An 18,084-nucleotide genomic window follows, 5' to 3' on the forward strand; every position below is an offset into this window, starting at 1 on the left:
TTCAACAACAAGGAAGTGACAGAAAGCACTTGGAGGCCAGAGGTGAACTCACAAGAAAAATAAAAGAAAGCAGTCAAATGCCCTTCTCATGGACTGATGACTTCCAGAGGTTCTACCCCACGTCTTCATGCTCTGCTCATAGAGTGCACATGGTAAGCATCTCAAGGAATCCTCTAGGCTTGACAACATGAGAATCACCTGGAAATGCCTGGTAAATTCTGATTCTTTGTTGCATACAAGCATCTGAGCTTGGGGCCTGGAAATGTGCCTTTTTTTATGGCTCCCCGCCCCTCCCCCGGCAATTACCATGAAGTCAAACATTGAGAACCACCATGTGATGGGATATGCAAAGTCAGTCTGGGTGACCGAATAGACTGAAGAATAGCAATCAAAACTTAAAGGCTGGCTCGGAATTTAACAAGCCCTGGCCCATCTCTTAGCAGCTGTCTCCGACAAATGTAATAAAGAACAGAATCTAATCCGAGCAAACTGGGACACCAAGGCACACCGAGGCCTCACACTCTTGCAGACCCAGCATGGGGTTCCATGGAGATCTGAATCAGTAAATAGGACTCACAAGATACTGCCTGGAAGCCTCGGTCGGCCCCCAAACTGCTCAAAGACTGGTATGAGAGAAGATGAATTTCATCTGCAGTGGGTTTGGAAGGACCCCAGTGGGGGTAGGTCTGCATTTTTCATAAGTAGCCAACATAATTCTGGATAGTTTCAGTTGCAAGCTTGTGAAAAACTGCTTTCTGGGGAAATCCCCCGTCAGTTTGGTGTTCAAGGTTGCTGACAGTCACTGCATGACCTTCCTACAGGATCTGACAAGGATCTGTGTATGTGCTGATGATGTTGTTGTTCTCCATTTGCCTGACAATTCTGGGATTCCGAGCAATTCCTTACCTCCACAGCCCTTGTACAGAAAGGGTGAGGTCTCAGCACTCATGTATGCAAGACTGCCTGAGGCAGCTGGTTCAGGAGTAACACTGCCAAGATTTGGACATTCCTTCTGTACTTACTGGGGGCTTGGTTGCACAGGCTTGAGAACCCTTGTCTGTGGCGGTCCACCTGTCATCTTGCCACCATGATAACTGGTCATTTCTGTCACTTATATTTGTGGGATCTGTCTCGACCTGACTTGATATTATTTCCTATGGATTTTTTTTTCCCTTTCAAGTCTGGCCACATTTAAGTTAAATAAATCTTTTAGAAAACAAAAACTAAACTCACATGGATGTCACAAGGGAGTGAGTACAGGAGAGCAGTGGCTTCTGTTAACAGCAGCATAAATAAGAAATGACAGTGGTCCTGGGGACAGGTAGAAGCATCCCTCTGCTCCTTCCCTTCTTAGGAGGTGGAAAATGAGGACAGAGTATCTTGGGGGAAGACATGCAAATACTTGCCCTTGTGGGCATAGGCTGTCGTTTCTGATAATTCACATCTAAGGCAACAAGAAAGAAATTTTAGATGATAGAGAATGCACATGAAGAAAAAAAATCCTAAATAAAATATTTTTAAAGCATCTATCTGTTTTGATGAAGCCTCTGGAGCTGGAAGACAGCTCACTTAATATATGAGTAACTGCAAAACATGAGTATGGCCACCCCACTTTTGAAAAATGTCTGCACCCCACAGTTTCAATGAATAAAGGAGTTATCTGCCAATTTTACTGCCAGCTTTAGCTTATGAGTCGAGCTGAATCTTTTAATTAAAAATTTATAATGTAATAATAATACTTAAATGTATATTGCACCTTTTCCCCGGAAAGCTCAAAGAAACTTCCTAACATCAAATTATTCATCTTTTATAGCAATCCTGGTCAGGTCTATGGGAGCCAAAATATTTTAGTGAGTACTTAAAAATAATGCTTGATGAATGAATGATTTTTTTTTTCCTTTCTGCATTCTGCAAGAAACCAAGACAAAGAAGGGTTAAGCATGGAAACAGTGTAAACTGGAGCTGTGGCAGGAACAGCTCCTCCTCCCGTGCTCTATGCCACCATTAGCCACAATCAGGTAACCAGGGAGCCTGGGACAAAAAGCACAGGTGGAAGGGATCCCTGGTTGCACACTGAAATTACCTTGGATCCCTTGAAAAGAGATCCCTGGTTGTGCCCAGACACCGGTTGAAATACCTATGCCTGGGCTCCTACTACCCAGAACAACTAAAATAGAGTCACTTGAAGTGGATCTTTTATTTTATTTAAAAATAAAAGTGGCACTTTTATTTTTAAAGGTTCTGCAAGTGATCCTGACAGGCAGCCCGGGTTGCAGACCACCAGGATACAGAAAGAACACTGGACAAGGACTCAAGACACTGGTCCAGTTCCCAGCTTTCCTGCTGTGTGACTTCTATAAGTCACTAAAGCTCTTATAGGCTTCAGTGTCTCCATTTGGAAAATGACAACACTGACATTTCTGATTCTAAGAATTAATCATCTCTAAGGATCTTTGTTGGACACTAGAGAAAATTATGTTATTCTCCCCTCTTACAAAGCAGTATCAGACCATATCCCTGAATCAGTGAGTCTCAAACATTTTTATGTGTAAGAATCAGCTGGGAGATTTTTTTTAAAATGCAGATTCCTTGGCCCCACCCTTAGCATTCTAATGCAGGAGGTCTGAATATGTACTTTTCCTAAGTTCTGATGCAGGTAGTCCTTGGCACATACTTTAAGAACCAGTCCCTTGCATGAACAGATTCTCACCAAGTGTGTTGGTAATGAGATCCCTCCCTAACGGGGTATGGGCCTGGGGCCATTATAATGTGTCACCTGCCTTCCCTCCCTTCCCCTCACCTGGGAAAAATCATGTTTGGTCAGGTGAGATGACCATACCGGAAAGAAAACTCAAATTTGAATCCCAACTCTGTCACTACCAAGGATACTATGGGAAATTCACCCTCTCAGAGCCTTCACTTTCTCATCTGTAAAATAAGGTTGTAGAACCTACTTTGCAGGGTTGCTGTAGTAATTAAAGAAGATGACGTATATAGAGCATAAGCATGTTTATCGCAGCACTATTCACAATAGCCAAGATATGGAATCAACCTAGGTATTCAACAGTAGATGAATGGATAAAGAAAATGTGGTACATAAATGCCATGGAATACTATTCATCCATAAAAAAGGATAAAATTTTGTCATTCACGGCAACATGGATGGAACTGGGGGACATTATTTTAAGGCTTATTTTAATAAGCCAGGAATAGAAAGTTAAACACTGCATGTTCTCACTCATATGTGGAAGCTAACACAGATTGATCTCATACAAGTAAGTAATAGAAAAGAGGATATTAGAGGCTGGGAAGGATAGAGGAAAGGGTGGGAGAGATTTCTTAAAGAATATAAAGTCACAGCCAGATAGGGGGAATAAGTTCTAGAGTTCTATACCTCTGTAGAATAACTATGGTCAACAATAACATATTACATAGTTTCAAATCACAAGGAGGAAGATATTGAATGTTCCCAACACAAGGAAATAATAAATATTCGTGATGATGGACATGTGAATTGCCCTGATCTGACCATTACATGTATATGTATTAAAACATCACTATGTATGCCATAAATATGTATAATTATATGTCAATTTAAAAAATAAAATTAAAAATAAAACATAGGTACCTAATCCGTATGATAGACGTCTCCTTAAAACACTGCAGTCTCACCGGGGAAAGGAAAACAAGGGCAACATGCAGACCAGGAAGAGGGATACATGTTGGGGTGGGCAGGACACCAAGGGAGGCTTTGCCTTCAGTGACTGGGGATGGGGCCAGGTTCTGGACAGATGTCTATGGATGTTCCTCCCTCTCCTTCAACTGTTGCCTCTCTGAATCCCTGTCCATCTTTGTCAGCATCCCCAAAATACATGACTTTGGACAGGCAACTCAATTCACGATGCCTCATAGAGAACTCAGATTCAACTGTACTGACAATATTAATCGTGGCCAAAGCAATGATAAGGTATGCACTAAGCCAATCAGAAATGTGGAAGGAAAGAGTACCCATTTGCTTTCCTTGTGTGTAAATGATTAACAATGGAACCCAAATGTCAGCAAAAGCAGTAAAAGGCCAGAAAACATGGTTCACATACACCATGAAATACTATGCAGCCATAAAAAAGAACAAGATCATGTTCTTTGCTGCAGTATGGATGGAGCTGGAGGCCATTAACCCAAGTAAACTAACATAGGAACAGAAAAACAAATACCTCATGTTCTCACTTACAAGTGAGCGCTAAACAATAACAAGTGGACACAAAGTGGGGGAATAACACACACCAGGAATTACTTGAGGGTGAAGAGTGGGAGAGAGGAGAGGATCAAAAACTACCTATGGGGTACTAGGCTTGTTATGTAACAAAATAATCTGTATACCAAACCTCCAAGACACATAGTTTATCTATATAACAAACCTGCACAGGTATCCTTGAACCTAAAATAAAAGTTAAAAACAAAAAGTCTGAAGAAAAAAATCAGCTGAAGGAACTCAGTGTGAATATCCATGGGCAAAGGCCCACCTGGGAGAAGATGGGACTACAGGTACACACCACCATGCCCGGCTAATTTTTTCTATTTTCAGTAGAGACAGGGTTTTGCCATGTTGGCCAGGCTGGTCTAGAACTTCTGGCTTCAAGTTGATCCACCTGCCTTGGCCTCCCAAAGTGCTGGGATTATAGGCATGAGCCACTGCAGCCGGCCTGAGAAATGCAAATCTTAACCGGACCACCTGTCTAAAGGTTGTGGGGAGCATCAGGCAAAGACAGAGGCAATGGGCTCCAACACACTCATGGCCAAGTGACTAAAGAAGACAGGCAAGGAAAATGGAGCTGCCATCGGGCCTCCCTTTCATGGATGGGAATTGCCTGCTTGGATACGCAGGTAATAAATAATAACATTGAGCAAGTGCCTGGGGCTGGCCATCATATGTAGACTGTCTCAAGCGTGTCATTTGTGCCTACATCTCCCTTTCAGATCAAGGAACCTCTCCCTAGGGAAGCACTGCAAGGTTGGATGAGCCTGTTCTTTGCGTTGTTAGGTGAATCTCACGAAGACAAGCCATGTTTCCCTCCACTCCATGGCCACATCTTGAAGCCTTGCTCTTCTGGTTGTGTAGGTTGGATCCAGAATTTCGAGCCAGAGCCTGTGGCTACATTGGTGGGTGTCTGCTCTCAGAACAAGGAAAACCATCCCAGGGATGGGCTTGACTTACAGAGGTACGTTTTTTTGTTTGTTTTTGTTTTTGAGGCAGAGTCTTGTTCTGTAGCTCAGGCTGGAGTACAGTGGCACAATATCGGTTCACTGTAACCTCTGCCTCCTGGATTCAAGCAATTCTCATGCCTTGGCCTCTCAGAGTAGCTGGGATCATGGGCGTGAGCCACCATACCTGGTTAATTTTTGTATTTTTAGTAAAGACGAGGTTTCACCATGTTGGCCAGGCTGGTCTCGAACTCCTGGCCTCCACTGATCCGCCTGCCTCAGCCTGTCAAAGAGTTGAGATTACAGGCGTGAGCCACTGCACCCAGCCCAGAGGTAGCTTTTGAAGGTACATTAAATGTGCAGTTTCAACAATCCTTCTGCTTGACCCCTCTGCTCCTCTCCCACTCAAAGGAATTGACTGGCCAACTACAGAGGAAGAATTTCCTGAGAAAGTCTTCTGTTTAGGCAGTTCATTTTAAAAGCAACTGCTGCTCTGTGGAGGCCCCATAAGTTCTCTTAAGGACCTTATGCTGGGATTAAGAGCCCTGCAGTGGTTTTAAGGTATTCTGGGAATCTATTTGTTTAAGACTCTCACTTAAACAAGCTGTCTGACAAACCTATGGGACTCCAGCTTCATGAAAATACTTTATTCGCTTAATATGGATTTATCTGAAGTTTACTTAAAACCAAGTGACCAATGCAACCAGTGACTATTCTCAAAGCTGCTCAAGGAAAATGGTTAGATAAAAAGAGGAAGGGTCTTCTTCCACCTTACAGAGAAAAGCTCTATTAAAAAGTCCTTCAACATTAAAATCTCATTTCATAAAAATTTAAGTCTGCAGCAGGCTCCAGTTTAGTCTCCAAAAGCACACTCCCCCTGCAAAGAGGAAACTCAAAGAAGAAAAGAGAGTTGTCTTTCTGCACAAGGAACATGTTGTCTATACCCAAAGGTGTTCAAGGAACACCCTGAATCTACCAAGGTGCTGAAGGCCTGCTAGAGGGATTTGGCTTTAAAAATGTCATAATCGCCTGATATGGTTTGGCTCTGTGTACCCACCCAAATTTCATCTAGAATTGTAATCCCCATGTGTTGAGGGAGGGACCTGATGGGAGGTGATGGGATCAAGGGAGCGGTTTCCCCCACGCTGTTCTCGTAGTAATGAGGGAGGGTTCATGAGATCTGATGGTTTTAAAAACGGGGGTTTTCCCTGTGTGCTCTCTCTCTCCTGCCACCATGTAAGACGTGCTTTGCTTCCCCTTTGCCTTCTGCCATGAGTGTAAGTTTCCTGAGGCCTTCCCAGCCATGAAGAACTGTGAGTCAATTAAACCTCTTTTCTTGATAAATTACCCAGTCTCAGGTAGTATCTTTATAGCAGTGTGAAAATGGACTAATACACCACCCTTCCCAGGAACTGAATCCTAAGGGAGGAGGAATTTGGGTGCTGTACAACATTATCTCATAGCCTACATAAGACTCTCACCCGAACCAAGAGTGGAGTGCAATCAGTTACTTGGTTCTCTATTTAAGAAACAAAACCAAAAACTCCTATCTAGCCAGTATAGCCAATGCCATAAGGGCTGAGATGAACTCTGTAGCCCAAAAGATGGTTAAATAAGGAAATATTTTCATCAATGATGACAACGGATTTTGGCAAGACATAGGTTGATTCTTCTCTCCTTTCTCTCATATAGTAGTTGTTCACAATATAAATGAATCCTGAATTGATTCTATTTTAGTCTCTTTAAGATGTTTACTTTTTAAATGTGCTAATTATTTATGATGTACAAACCGAAGTTCATCACCACACAAAGTCTGACTGCTACTCCTTGCAGCAAGGGCTTCAGTGAGGATGCAGCATTTTTTTATCTCCTGAGGATGTATGTGTTGAGTAAGTGCTTGTAAAGTTAATTCAGGAAAGGCAATCTTGCTTCACCTCTGTCTTTTCTTATGAAATGTAGGAAAGGGGTATATTTACTCTGGAAAAGTATCCCCAAGTAGACATAATTGGGTTGGTTTTGGAAAGGAAGCGGCCCAAATGGTGGCCAGCACCCTGGCCTTTAGTCACTGTACTTACTAGGTCAGCAGCCCTGTGCCCACAGGGTGTATTTTCAGTCCTTTGCCAATTCTAGGGTCTCCTCTCCACCATATATGTCACCTCCTCTGTTCCCTGGGCCATAGACATTTTCAACCATGCTTGGGGTCATGCAGGCTCCAGTCTTGCAGAAGCAGCTTGAAGAAGCACAGACATCTCTCAGGTTGGAGACTTTGGGGGCCATAAAGTGAATTCATTCAGTTCTGTAAATTCAGACCTCTATAAATTGAGTTCACTTGGAAGAAGCAATTTGAATTGGAAGAAGGAGGCCATGTGAAAAGGGGGGAATGGCTGTACATGTAGCAAGATGAGGTGGGAATAAAAGAGAGGGATCTGTGCGCACCCAAGAGAACAGTTGCCCAATACCACCTTGCTTCTGTAGAGCACTTTACTGTCATAAAGCATTTTAATGGATATGAACTTAGTTTTTAAAAAATCTGCATCTCAGACAGGACTGACCCATGGCATGAAAGGAGTCCAGGTAACAGTGACAAGCCCGGGGGCTGCAAAAGGTCTTTCCCTAAATTGTCATTTAACTCTGGGAAGGCTCTTACCTTATTTGAGACTCAGTTTCTCTATAGGTCAAATAAAAACTAAATTGGAATGAGGGCTTGAATTATATGATTTCTCTGAGTTCCTTCAACTCCAAACCTGGATGATGTCATTTGTTGTAACAAGGTGCTCTTGTGTAACAGATTAGAGTGGGGCTGTTGTGTCATAAAGAAGCTTAGACTCAACCTTGTAGCGGAAAAACAATGCTGGTTTGGGATTAACTCTAGCCAGACTGCTTACTCATCAACTGTGTGACCTTAATAAAGTGAGTGAGCCTCTCTGAGCCTCAGTTTCCTAATCAGGAAACAATAAGACTCATTTGTAGAATTGTTGTGCATGAAACAATTGCAAATCTGAAAATTCACAAAAATGAAATAGTGAATCTGAAAGCACTTTTAAACTTTAATGACCTATAACAATGTGATAAATTATTATTGTTACTATTATTACCACCACTCCAGAAATTCATTAGCCTTCTAAGAATTACTTGGCAAGGATAACAAATGAATTCAGCAGCCCTTACTATTTGCCCAGAATAACTCCTGAGCAGGGAGCATGGCAATTTACAAAGCAGTAAAAAGACATTCTGAAAGTTTAGCTTTTTCACTGCTATGTGACATCAGTGGTATAGACTTCTAGGTCTCCCTCCAGCCCCTTATAAACCCCATAGAATAAAGAAAGCCTAGAGTGTTAACAATCATGACTTTCTCTACCATCAGGGCAACACAAACAATCTCTTTATACAGATCTTTCAAAGACCAACAAAATTACCATTCAAATTAAAAATAAATACACCATTGTACTTAGAAAGGCAGTATCTGCTCTTCCAAACTTCCAAAAATGATTGGAGCACATCATGACTGGAATCCAAGGACCTGAACTGTCCTTTGGACACACGTGGTCTTATTTGCGGTTGCCTAACAAAAAAGCTAACTCCCTGCTGCCTTGCCTATGTAGAAGACCCTCCCTGCACGTCTGGGGCTGAGTGTTAAGAACTATAAATGAATTCCATTAAATAAGTAGAGAAAAAAAGAAAAAAGAATGATACATGCAGACCAGTACAACAGAAGCCCCCTACTCTAAGGTGATTTCTCACTCCCTTTCTTGGAATGACTACATGGTACCTAGTTATGTATAGGGTTGGAAAGAAGTTTAACAGAAGGCCTTCATCTCTGGGCAATATTTAAGAAGCCTATTTCGGTTTTCTCTGTTCTCTGATGTTCCTAAGCTTGACTGTTTTTAAAGCACTGGGTAACGTAGGCCATAGGTGTTGGCAGGGAAGTCTATATATATGAACCAAGTAAACTTTAAATAGAATCTCAGGGAAACTACAGCTTGCACAGGCTGCATGAAAGAGGAAAAAATGAACTTATTTTTAAAAACTTTAAGTCTTTATTATATTTATTATGGCTTTTTCTTATACCTTGAAAATAAAAGCAAAGATAGCAAGTACTTTAAGGGCAAGACACCATCTTATCCATCCTTTACAATTTCCAGAAGGAGGAGCAAATAGGCACTTATAAAATGCTTATCATGGCTGGGTGCCATGGCTCATGCCTGTAATCCCAGCACTTTGGGAAGTGAGGCAGGTGGATTGCATGAGCTCAGGAGTTTGAGACTAACCTGGGCAACATGGTGAAACCTCATCTCTACAAAAAATACAAAAATTAGCTGGGCATGGTGGCGCATGCCTGTAGTCCCAACTACTTGGGAGACTGAGGCGGGAGGATCATTTAAGCCCGGTGGAGGTTGCAGTGAGCCGAGATCGTGCCACTGCACTCTAGCTTGGATGACAGAGGGAGACCCTATCTCAAAAAAAAAAAAAAAAGTTATTAAATTATTTAAAAAGTAAAAAGTTTCATAAAGGAAATATACACTAAATCATGACAATAGTTTCCATATTATTATAAAAACTCCATTCCAAAACAAAATCAGTGTTAAAAGAAACTGAAACTAATTTCTAATGAACTCAGTGAAATGTAAGTTCTGTGCTACATGGAAATTTGGAACCAGAATTAATTCTTGATTCATGCCTATTCTAACTTCAGCCCTGCTGGTCTTCTGAGATTTTTCATCAACAATTTGACATTCTAATTAGTTAAACTCCATGCATTTTTAAAAAGTCTGAATGTATCTACATAAAGTAAAAACAAAAAAAAAGTATATAAAGTTGTTTCAACCAACAGATGTGGGGTAATTGCCAGAAGTAAATGAATATCTTGTCACTACCAATTCATTTAGGGATAATTGCTAGAAATAAATGTCTACCTTGTCAATCTGTCACTGCTTGTCACAGTTCCTTCTTTTCCTAAATGAATCACATCTAACACAGAACTGATAAGTAGTAATTGATTTAATCCTCTGAGCAATGCACATCTTCTGTATGACTAAATACAGTTTTTGCACAGTATATTTACTGCACATTTTATTGAGTAACATGAAAATGAGTGCTGAGTTGGCAACCTAATAATAAATACCCCTAATGTTATCTGAGTTGCTCTCTTGCGTTGACAAAAATGGTGATAAATTAGATTGTAATTGAGATAGAGGAAAAAAGAGTATTACTTCTAATGCAGAGATAAATTAACCCTCTATCTCAGCCCTCATTACACACTCCTGCTTTCTGGTCAGCATGCAGATGCAGCCCTGCATCAGAGAGAAGAGCCCAGGGTATTGAGCTGTCACACAGCCTGGCACCCCTGTGGCCGTGCAACTTGAGCCAGGTAAGCAGCTTCCGTGGAGAGGTAGGCACTTTACCTGCTTGCACACAGATGGACTTATCACTTGGGATCCAGCCTAGGGTTCCATTAAAATACTTCATACACAGTCTCTTTGTAGCGCCTTTCAGCTTGAATCCGTCTTGGCAGTGAAATCGCGTTACAGAGCCTTCAAAGAAAACCCCTCCACTGGGGGTCCTGAAGCCATTCTCGGGAACGCCGGGGTCAGCACACACTTGAAGGTCATCGAACCCTACATCAACAAAGAGAGGAAAAGGTGCCTGTGAATATGTTCTCCCAATGCCAAGGGCCTTCCTACATAAATGGCAGACCCTGCATGATGTTATACGCCTTGGACACTCCAGTTACCCCACCAACAAAGCCAAGGCCATTTTAGTGCACATTCCACTCTGCTGAGCTCTTTGCTCAGAAAAGCACTGAGTAGAGTTTTCTGTTCAATGGCCAAGTTAGCCTTTCAAGGAAGTTACAGTAGGAGGGAGAAGGAAACAGACAAAAAGGATTTCACGTGACAAGTGCCGTAAAAGATGTACAAAATGCTGAAGAGAGTTGAGGAGGGAAAAGTGGGTGGGAGAGATTCAAGGAGATGGCATCTGAGCCTGGCCTTGAGGAAGGGGTGAAATTTCAATACAGAACTCTATGCAGGGAGGCATGGGTGGTTTTCTAATGGTAGAAATGGCATGAACAATGAATAGTTGGGGACTGGAAGATGGCAGGGTGTGTTTAGGGAGCAACAAGTGGAATGTAGTTATAACCCAGGGTATATGGTAGGGGTGGCTGGGAATGCCCTTCCTCTTTCTCTTACCCCTACCGCTATCTGCCAGGGGAACACTCACTCCTCAAGACCTATTCAAGTTTCTCCTCCACCCGGCTGCCTTTATTAATTCCACTCTCCGCCTGCCTCATCCCTACTTTGTTCCACTGCTGTAGCGTGAACACAGCTCTGTGCTGAATTACCTGCAGAACAGCTGCCTCTCATCCCAGGCTGTAAGTCCTCCAAGAACAAGTCCTGTGACTCCATCTTGACATCCCCAGAATCTACCACAGTGTCCTCTCTATTCAGTGCTCCATACGAGTTTGCTGAATGAATAAATAAGGTTGGAGGACAGCAGCTTGAGGGACTGACTGAAAGAGAGAGAGCCCAGAAGCTCAGGCAGGAGAGCAAGCAAGGGTATGGGTAAGGGGTGATGGGCTGAGAGCAGTGGAGACACAAGGAGGATGCTGGTGTCTGGGACACCTGGGTTCTAGGCTCCCCTTGTCAACTGACTGGATGTTGGAGTGAGAAGGAGACCCAGGAAATTTTGTGCCCAGACAGCTGAGATGAATGCAGATAAGCAAACATGGATGTCATGAGCCACGGCTAGGGCCAAGGAAAAGGGAGGGTCTGCTGTGTGCATAATGCTCCTAATGTGTCCTCACTCTAAATGCTCCAAACTTGGGACATTTGGGTTCCAGGCCCCCCTTTTCACTGACCAGATGTTGGGCTGAGTGAGGGATCTAAGAGATTTTGTGCCCAGACAGCTTAGATGAAGGCAGATCCCTGAAACAAACACAGATGTCATGAGCCACGGCGAGGGCCAGCGATAAGGGAGGGTCTGCTGTGTGCATAATGCTCTAACCGTGTCCTCAAAGGGAGGAATACAAACTCCAGAACAAGAAACTCCTGAGCCCTACAGAGGCATTCTACTCCATTCTCTTACTCACAAAATCAATAGACAAATCCTTACTGAATGGGTACCAAGAACAAATATACATAACTCTATGTAGATGGGAATTGGTGTGCCCATCTGTCCCCACCCCCAGCACAGCCTGCTAGTGCCAGGTCAGGCTGGACACCATCCAGATGTAATGGGGAAGTCTCAACCCAGACCTTGGAGACAGTAAGTATCATTGGGGCTCTTGCAAGGTTTACCTGGTTTCCAGGTGATGCCCAGATATCGAACTCATAAGATACCTGGTTTTCTCTAACATACTGCGCTTGCAAAAGTTCCTCAGCTGCAGGTGAATTCCCCCACCCCAGCTTTTATGTGCTTGTGTAGGATTCACTGGCTTCCCTCCCCACCTGACTTATGATGCTAGACCCTCTACCAGTGTTGCTGTGCTGAAAGCCACACAGCACAGGAGGCATGGCACTGGCAGGATGCCCAGAAGTCATTGTGACAGTGCTCACTTTGTGCAGAGGTGACAAAGAAGTGGGGGGAGGGAAAAGCTGTTTGAAGGCAGGCAGGAGGAGGGCACAGCATCCACATCTGACACTTGTACTTATTAAGTAGGATCAGGTCTGATATTTTACCAAACTGATGATGCTTTTACAAAGGAGACAGCACCCAGCCTTCTCAGCCCTCCTGCTGCCGCTCTGTTGGGACTGAATACCCCGGTAGCACAAGTTGTGTTGTAGCCCAGCAGAGGGTTATTTGAAAGTCATTAAATGATGGCTGCATGTTTTTAATTTGGGGGAAAGTATTCTAGATTATCAAGTGGTTCCTAAATGATGGATGTCAATCATTTCCTTCCATCTGGAAGGAAGGGCAATCTCATGCCCATTTTATTGCTGCTAGTTTTTCTACCTCAGTACCAGCATGAATACTGAAACATGTATTTATGAATATCATGAATACTGAAATATATATTCATGATGGTACTGAGCCATGGGTTTCAGGCTCCCCTTATCAACTGACTAGATGTTGGGGTGAGGAAGAGGTCTAAGACATTTTGTGCCCAGATAGCTGGGATGAAGGCAGATAAGCAAACATGGATGTCATGGCCTATAGCCAGGGCCTGCTGTGTACATATATTGAAACATATATTCGTGATGCTATTGAGGTGGAAAAATTAGCAGCAGTGGAATTCATGGTATTATATAGTTTAGAAGGCCTAGAAGCACAGCTATCCAGAGCCCTGAAACCTGGGTGATCTGGACGTTTCTGGCTGTCCATAGGTGAAAGTCATTCTCTCTCACACTAAGTCAAATAGAACCAGTGTCAGCTCTCATAATATTGGGGTGGGGCACATGTATCAGTCAATGGGTGGCAACAGAAGGACAAGATGAGTGTGCCATAACAGAGGATGGGAACTTCTGCAAGCATTGAGTGGGATCCTTGTGAAGAGTAGCCAGAAGGGAAGAAGAGTGCTGTGGGTACAGGTTGGAAGGTATGGAGGTGGGAAGCTGCCCAGCACCTGTCAGAAAAGAGGTGGTTCTGCCAGCTGGGGACAGGGTACCTGCTAGGGGTGGGGCTGTGGGGATAAAAGAAGGGAAAGAGATGGAGGCAGACTGTGGAAGCTCTGTGTTAGCTCAGTGTTTGGATTCGATGTGGGAGAGAGGGGCACCGGGGTCAAGACTGAGAGTTTTGAGCAGGGAAGTGATTAGGATCAGATTCGCATTTTAGAATGATCTCTCTGGTGCCCATGTGAAGGACTGATGGCTACAGACCAGGAAAAGGGTGGGAAGATAATTTGAAATGGCTTCCAGGACACCAGCTGTGCCTCAGGGTCATTGGGCAGCTTTATCAAAGGCAGTTTGATCAATTGAGCCAGGCTCTCTCTGCATGGGGTGGGGTGAGGTTACTCTTGGACAGCCAGTCGAGCACTTGTCTGAGGGCAGACATTTGAGAACTGTGGAATTTCAAGGCTCCTGCAGTACTCCAGGTGAGTCAGAAACAAGGCAGAGACAGTGGAACCGAGAGGATTACAGAGACATTAAGGACACAGAGTCACAAAACCTGGTGACCTCCTGGATAGGGGAGTGACAGTGGGAGTGAGACAGGAGAGAGGCATCCAGGATACCTTCCTGGTTCTGGCATCTATGTCAGGGTAGACAGTGGTGCCATGTGCTCAGATTAATAGAACAAGATGAAGAGTGGGCCCAGGGAGAAGGGGGAAGAGTTCAGTGTGGAGTGTGGTGAGTCTGAGTTCTTGAGGATGCCAGGTATAGATGTCTAGCCATCAGCTGGAGCATGAGCCAGAAGTTCTGCATGCCCTGTGCTGTGCATCCACGTACAGGTAGCAGTCCAAGGCACGGGTGGGCATGCCCTCCTGGAACTAGCATAATGTGAAGGGAGGAGCAGCTGAGGACACACAAATAAGGGACATCCAGAAAGGACGATATAGTTTGGCTGTGTCCCCACCCAAATCTCATCTTGAACTGTAGTTCTCATAATCCCCACATGTGATGGGAGGGACCAGGTAGGAAGTAATTGAATTATGGGGTGGTTACCTCCATGCTGTTCTTGTGATAGTGAGTGAGTTCTCATGAGATCTGATGGTTTTATAAGGGACTTTCCCCTCCTTGCTCTGCATTTCTTCTTCCCGCTGCCATGTGAAGAAGGATGCATTTGCTTTCCCTTCTGCCATGGTTGTGAGTTTCCTGAGGCCACCCTGGTCCTGTGGAACTATGAATCAATGAAACCTCTTTCCTTTATAATTTATCAAGTCTCAGGTACGTCCTTATAGCAGCGTGAGAACGGACTAATATAAAGGGCATGGAAAATCCAGGACAATCAAGAAGAAAGACCTAACCAGTGTTCCCAAAGCAAGAAAAACAGTTTCAGGAAGGAAGAAATGGACAGCCACATCAATGTGACCCATTGGTCAACTAAGTAAAGATCTGAAAGCATCCACTAACTGAAGACAGAGAACATTGGGACCACTGCCCAGGCAGCTGCAGGGACAGGAAAGGACTGTCCCTGGGGAGGAAGCCTGTCTGCCAACATGTGGAGAGGGAATGGTGACACAGTATGTAGGAAATGCTCTTTCAGGATGCTTACTGTGAACAGAAGAACATAGGGAGGCAGCTGTTCATGGACTAGGGCCAAGGGAGAGTTTTTATTATTGTTGTATTAAAATTTTAACATGAAAGAGATCTGAATGTGTCTCTACACAGCAGGAAGTAAAACACTGTAAAATAAAAGGCTGTGGATGAAGACAAGTGAGGGGGAGGCAGGTGGGGTAAGTTGTCCCCACCTGAATGTGGGCTGGAAGGTGACCCAGGCCCTGAATAAAGGGCTTGTCTCCCACTGAAGCAGGAAGGGAAGTCATGCCAGAACCTCTACCAAGGGAAAGTTTTCCCAATAATGTACTCATCATCCAGGACACAGCTGAAATAGTGTCTCTTCCAGAGAGTCTTCCAAGCTCCCCTGCAGAGTCTGAATAGGAGGCCTCTCTTCTCATCAACGCACCCTGGGCTCACCTCTCTCAGTGTTCGTCACTCTGACCATCATCACTGCTCTACATAGTGGTCTCCCCCACTGGGCTGTGAACTCCTGGGGGGAAAGAGTACCTCTTAGTCTTCACCTCCTCAGCATCTGGCATGTTTGTGTGGTATAAAGCAGACATTCTACAAGTGTTGCTAATGAAGGATAAAGCCAGGGATGGATGGATGGACAGATGCATGAATGGGTGGATACATGGGTGAATGGATAGATGAATAGATGAATGGCTGGCTGGTTGGCTAGGTGAATGGATAAATGGGTAGATGAATAGATGGATAAATGGATGGATGGGTGAATGGGTGGATATACGGGTGGATAAATGGGTGGATGGATGGATGAATAGATGAACGGCTGGCTGGATGGGTGAATAGATAAATGGATAGATAGATGAATGGATGCATCACTAGATGGATGGATGGACGAATGGATGGATGGATGGGTTGGACTGGATGGGTGGATAAACAGATAGATGAATGGATGGATGGATTGATGGATAGATGGATGGGGCCTCATGCCAACTACCCTGTTGGACCCATATGGAACCACCTCCACCCACCAAACAGTAACACCAATGGCACTGACAGTCCCAGGAGCTTATGATTTCCACAGACAAGGGAGATGTGAAATGCCCTCCTATAGCACAGACACACTCTCTCCTAACACCCTTTCACCTTTCTCTCTTCTCCTAACCTGAGTAGACTATATTCCTTAATTACTTTTTATAAACTTCTCCCAATCCACAGCTCCAAACACTTCAGGCCTCTTCCTCCCTCTCCAGTATGGGGGGCCAGAGGTGGGTCTATGTGAGGGATTTGACTGAGACATCTAAGTTCCCCAACACACACTTTTTGACCAGTCACCCTCTGCTAACAAACAAGGCATGCTGAAAGCTGCCTTGTTTGTTAGCAGCTTTCAGCATGCCTTTCAGCATACAGACTCCTCAGCTGGTCGTATCCCCCACTCTTTGCCATAAAGCTGTCCTCTCTCAGAGAAGGACAGACAATTCAGGGGAGAACTGAAGATCCAGCCCTGAATCCATCAGAAAAATGACTCCTACACTGATAAATAAATGATGAGAGTTTCATGGAAGTTACAACGTGAGAGCTGCACAATTTCCTCATGAATTTAATTCTGTACTCTTTCTGTGCTTATTCCTTTCCCTTTAAAAGAACATTCCCATGCACTTCCTCTGTTTTCAAGTAAGCATAGTTAACCTCTGACTGTTTCTGTTCCTGACAGCACTGAGGATCAGGAATGCTGCCGGCCATGGGCTCCAACCGTTGGCACAGAACAGGGAATTAAGAGTAAGTGGGGAAAAGAGAGCCATCAGAAGATAAGATGGTACAAGAAGAAAATATTCTTCATCTTGGTCAACTAATTCCATTGAGCAAGATAGTAATTTTCTAGGGCCTGCCAGAGCTTCAAATTCTACTTTTCAAATTATCCCCTAGCAGATCAATTCCCAGCCTGGGTCATTTTTCTGAAGAGCTGTTCTGACAGTGTCCTTCCATAATGACGATGATCAGCCCCCTCAAATAACATATCCATTAAGGAGTGGGCTGGTGTAGGTGTTAGGGAAGCAGAGTGGAAAATCATTTGTATGCAGGCCCAATTCAAATCATCTTATCCTAGGAACCAGTATTCTCAAAGTCCCAACCTATTTCCTTCCCATTCTTCATATTCTGCTCACGCATGAGAACTAAGTAGTCACAGTTTGGAGAAGAGAAAAGAGTTCACAGAATGATTCCAATATGTTTGTTTTTGAGGGGAGTGGGAGGAGAAGAAAACATTCCATTTTTATCAGCCCTCAGAAGTGGCATCCTTTAGCAGTTCTTCCTAAATTTAATTCAGAGTGGAGCACTTACATATATAAGAGATAGCCTTTGTGATGGTTCATTTTATGTGTCAGTTTGACTGGGCCACAGGGTGCCCAGACATTAGTCAAACATGATTCTGGATGTACGTGTGAGGGTGTTTCTAGATGAGATGAATATTTGAATTGGTAGACGGAGACAGGCAGATTATCCTCCCTAAGGTGGGTGGGCCTCATCCAATTTGTCCAACGCCTCAATAGAACAAATGGCTGAGTAAGGGAGAATTCTCTTCTCTCTGCCTGTCTTCAAGGACATGGATCTTCTTCTGTCTTTGGACTGGAGCTCAGACAGGAACTTACATCATTGGCTCTCCTGGGTCTCAGGCCTTTGGACTTAAGCTGGAACTATACTACTGGCTCTCCTGGGTCTCCAAGGAGACATCTATCTGTCCTCCTACTGGTTCTGTTTCTCTGGAGAACCC

The 18,084-nt window shown here is 43.9% G+C and overlaps 1 protein-coding gene across 2 annotated transcripts in view; it reads right to left on the reverse strand.

Moving 5' to 3' along the window:
* Positions 1–18,084, reverse strand: part of SUSD4 (sushi domain containing 4) — a 140,740-nt gene that overhangs the window by 57,127 nt on the left and 65,529 nt on the right. For both annotated transcript variants that reach the window (XM_023203671.1, XM_023203672.1), the window contains exon 3: positions 10,605–10,817. In XM_023203671.1, coding sequence (XP_023059439.1) covers positions 10,605–10,817 — 213 coding nt within the window. The remainder of the gene's footprint in view (positions 1–10,604; positions 10,818–18,084) is intronic.

The sequence above is a fragment of the Piliocolobus tephrosceles genome, chromosome 1, assembly GCF_002776525.5.
Source record: "Piliocolobus tephrosceles isolate RC106 chromosome 1, ASM277652v3, whole genome shotgun sequence".
NCBI classification, from domain to species: domain Eukaryota; kingdom Metazoa; phylum Chordata; class Mammalia; order Primates; family Cercopithecidae; genus Piliocolobus; species Piliocolobus tephrosceles.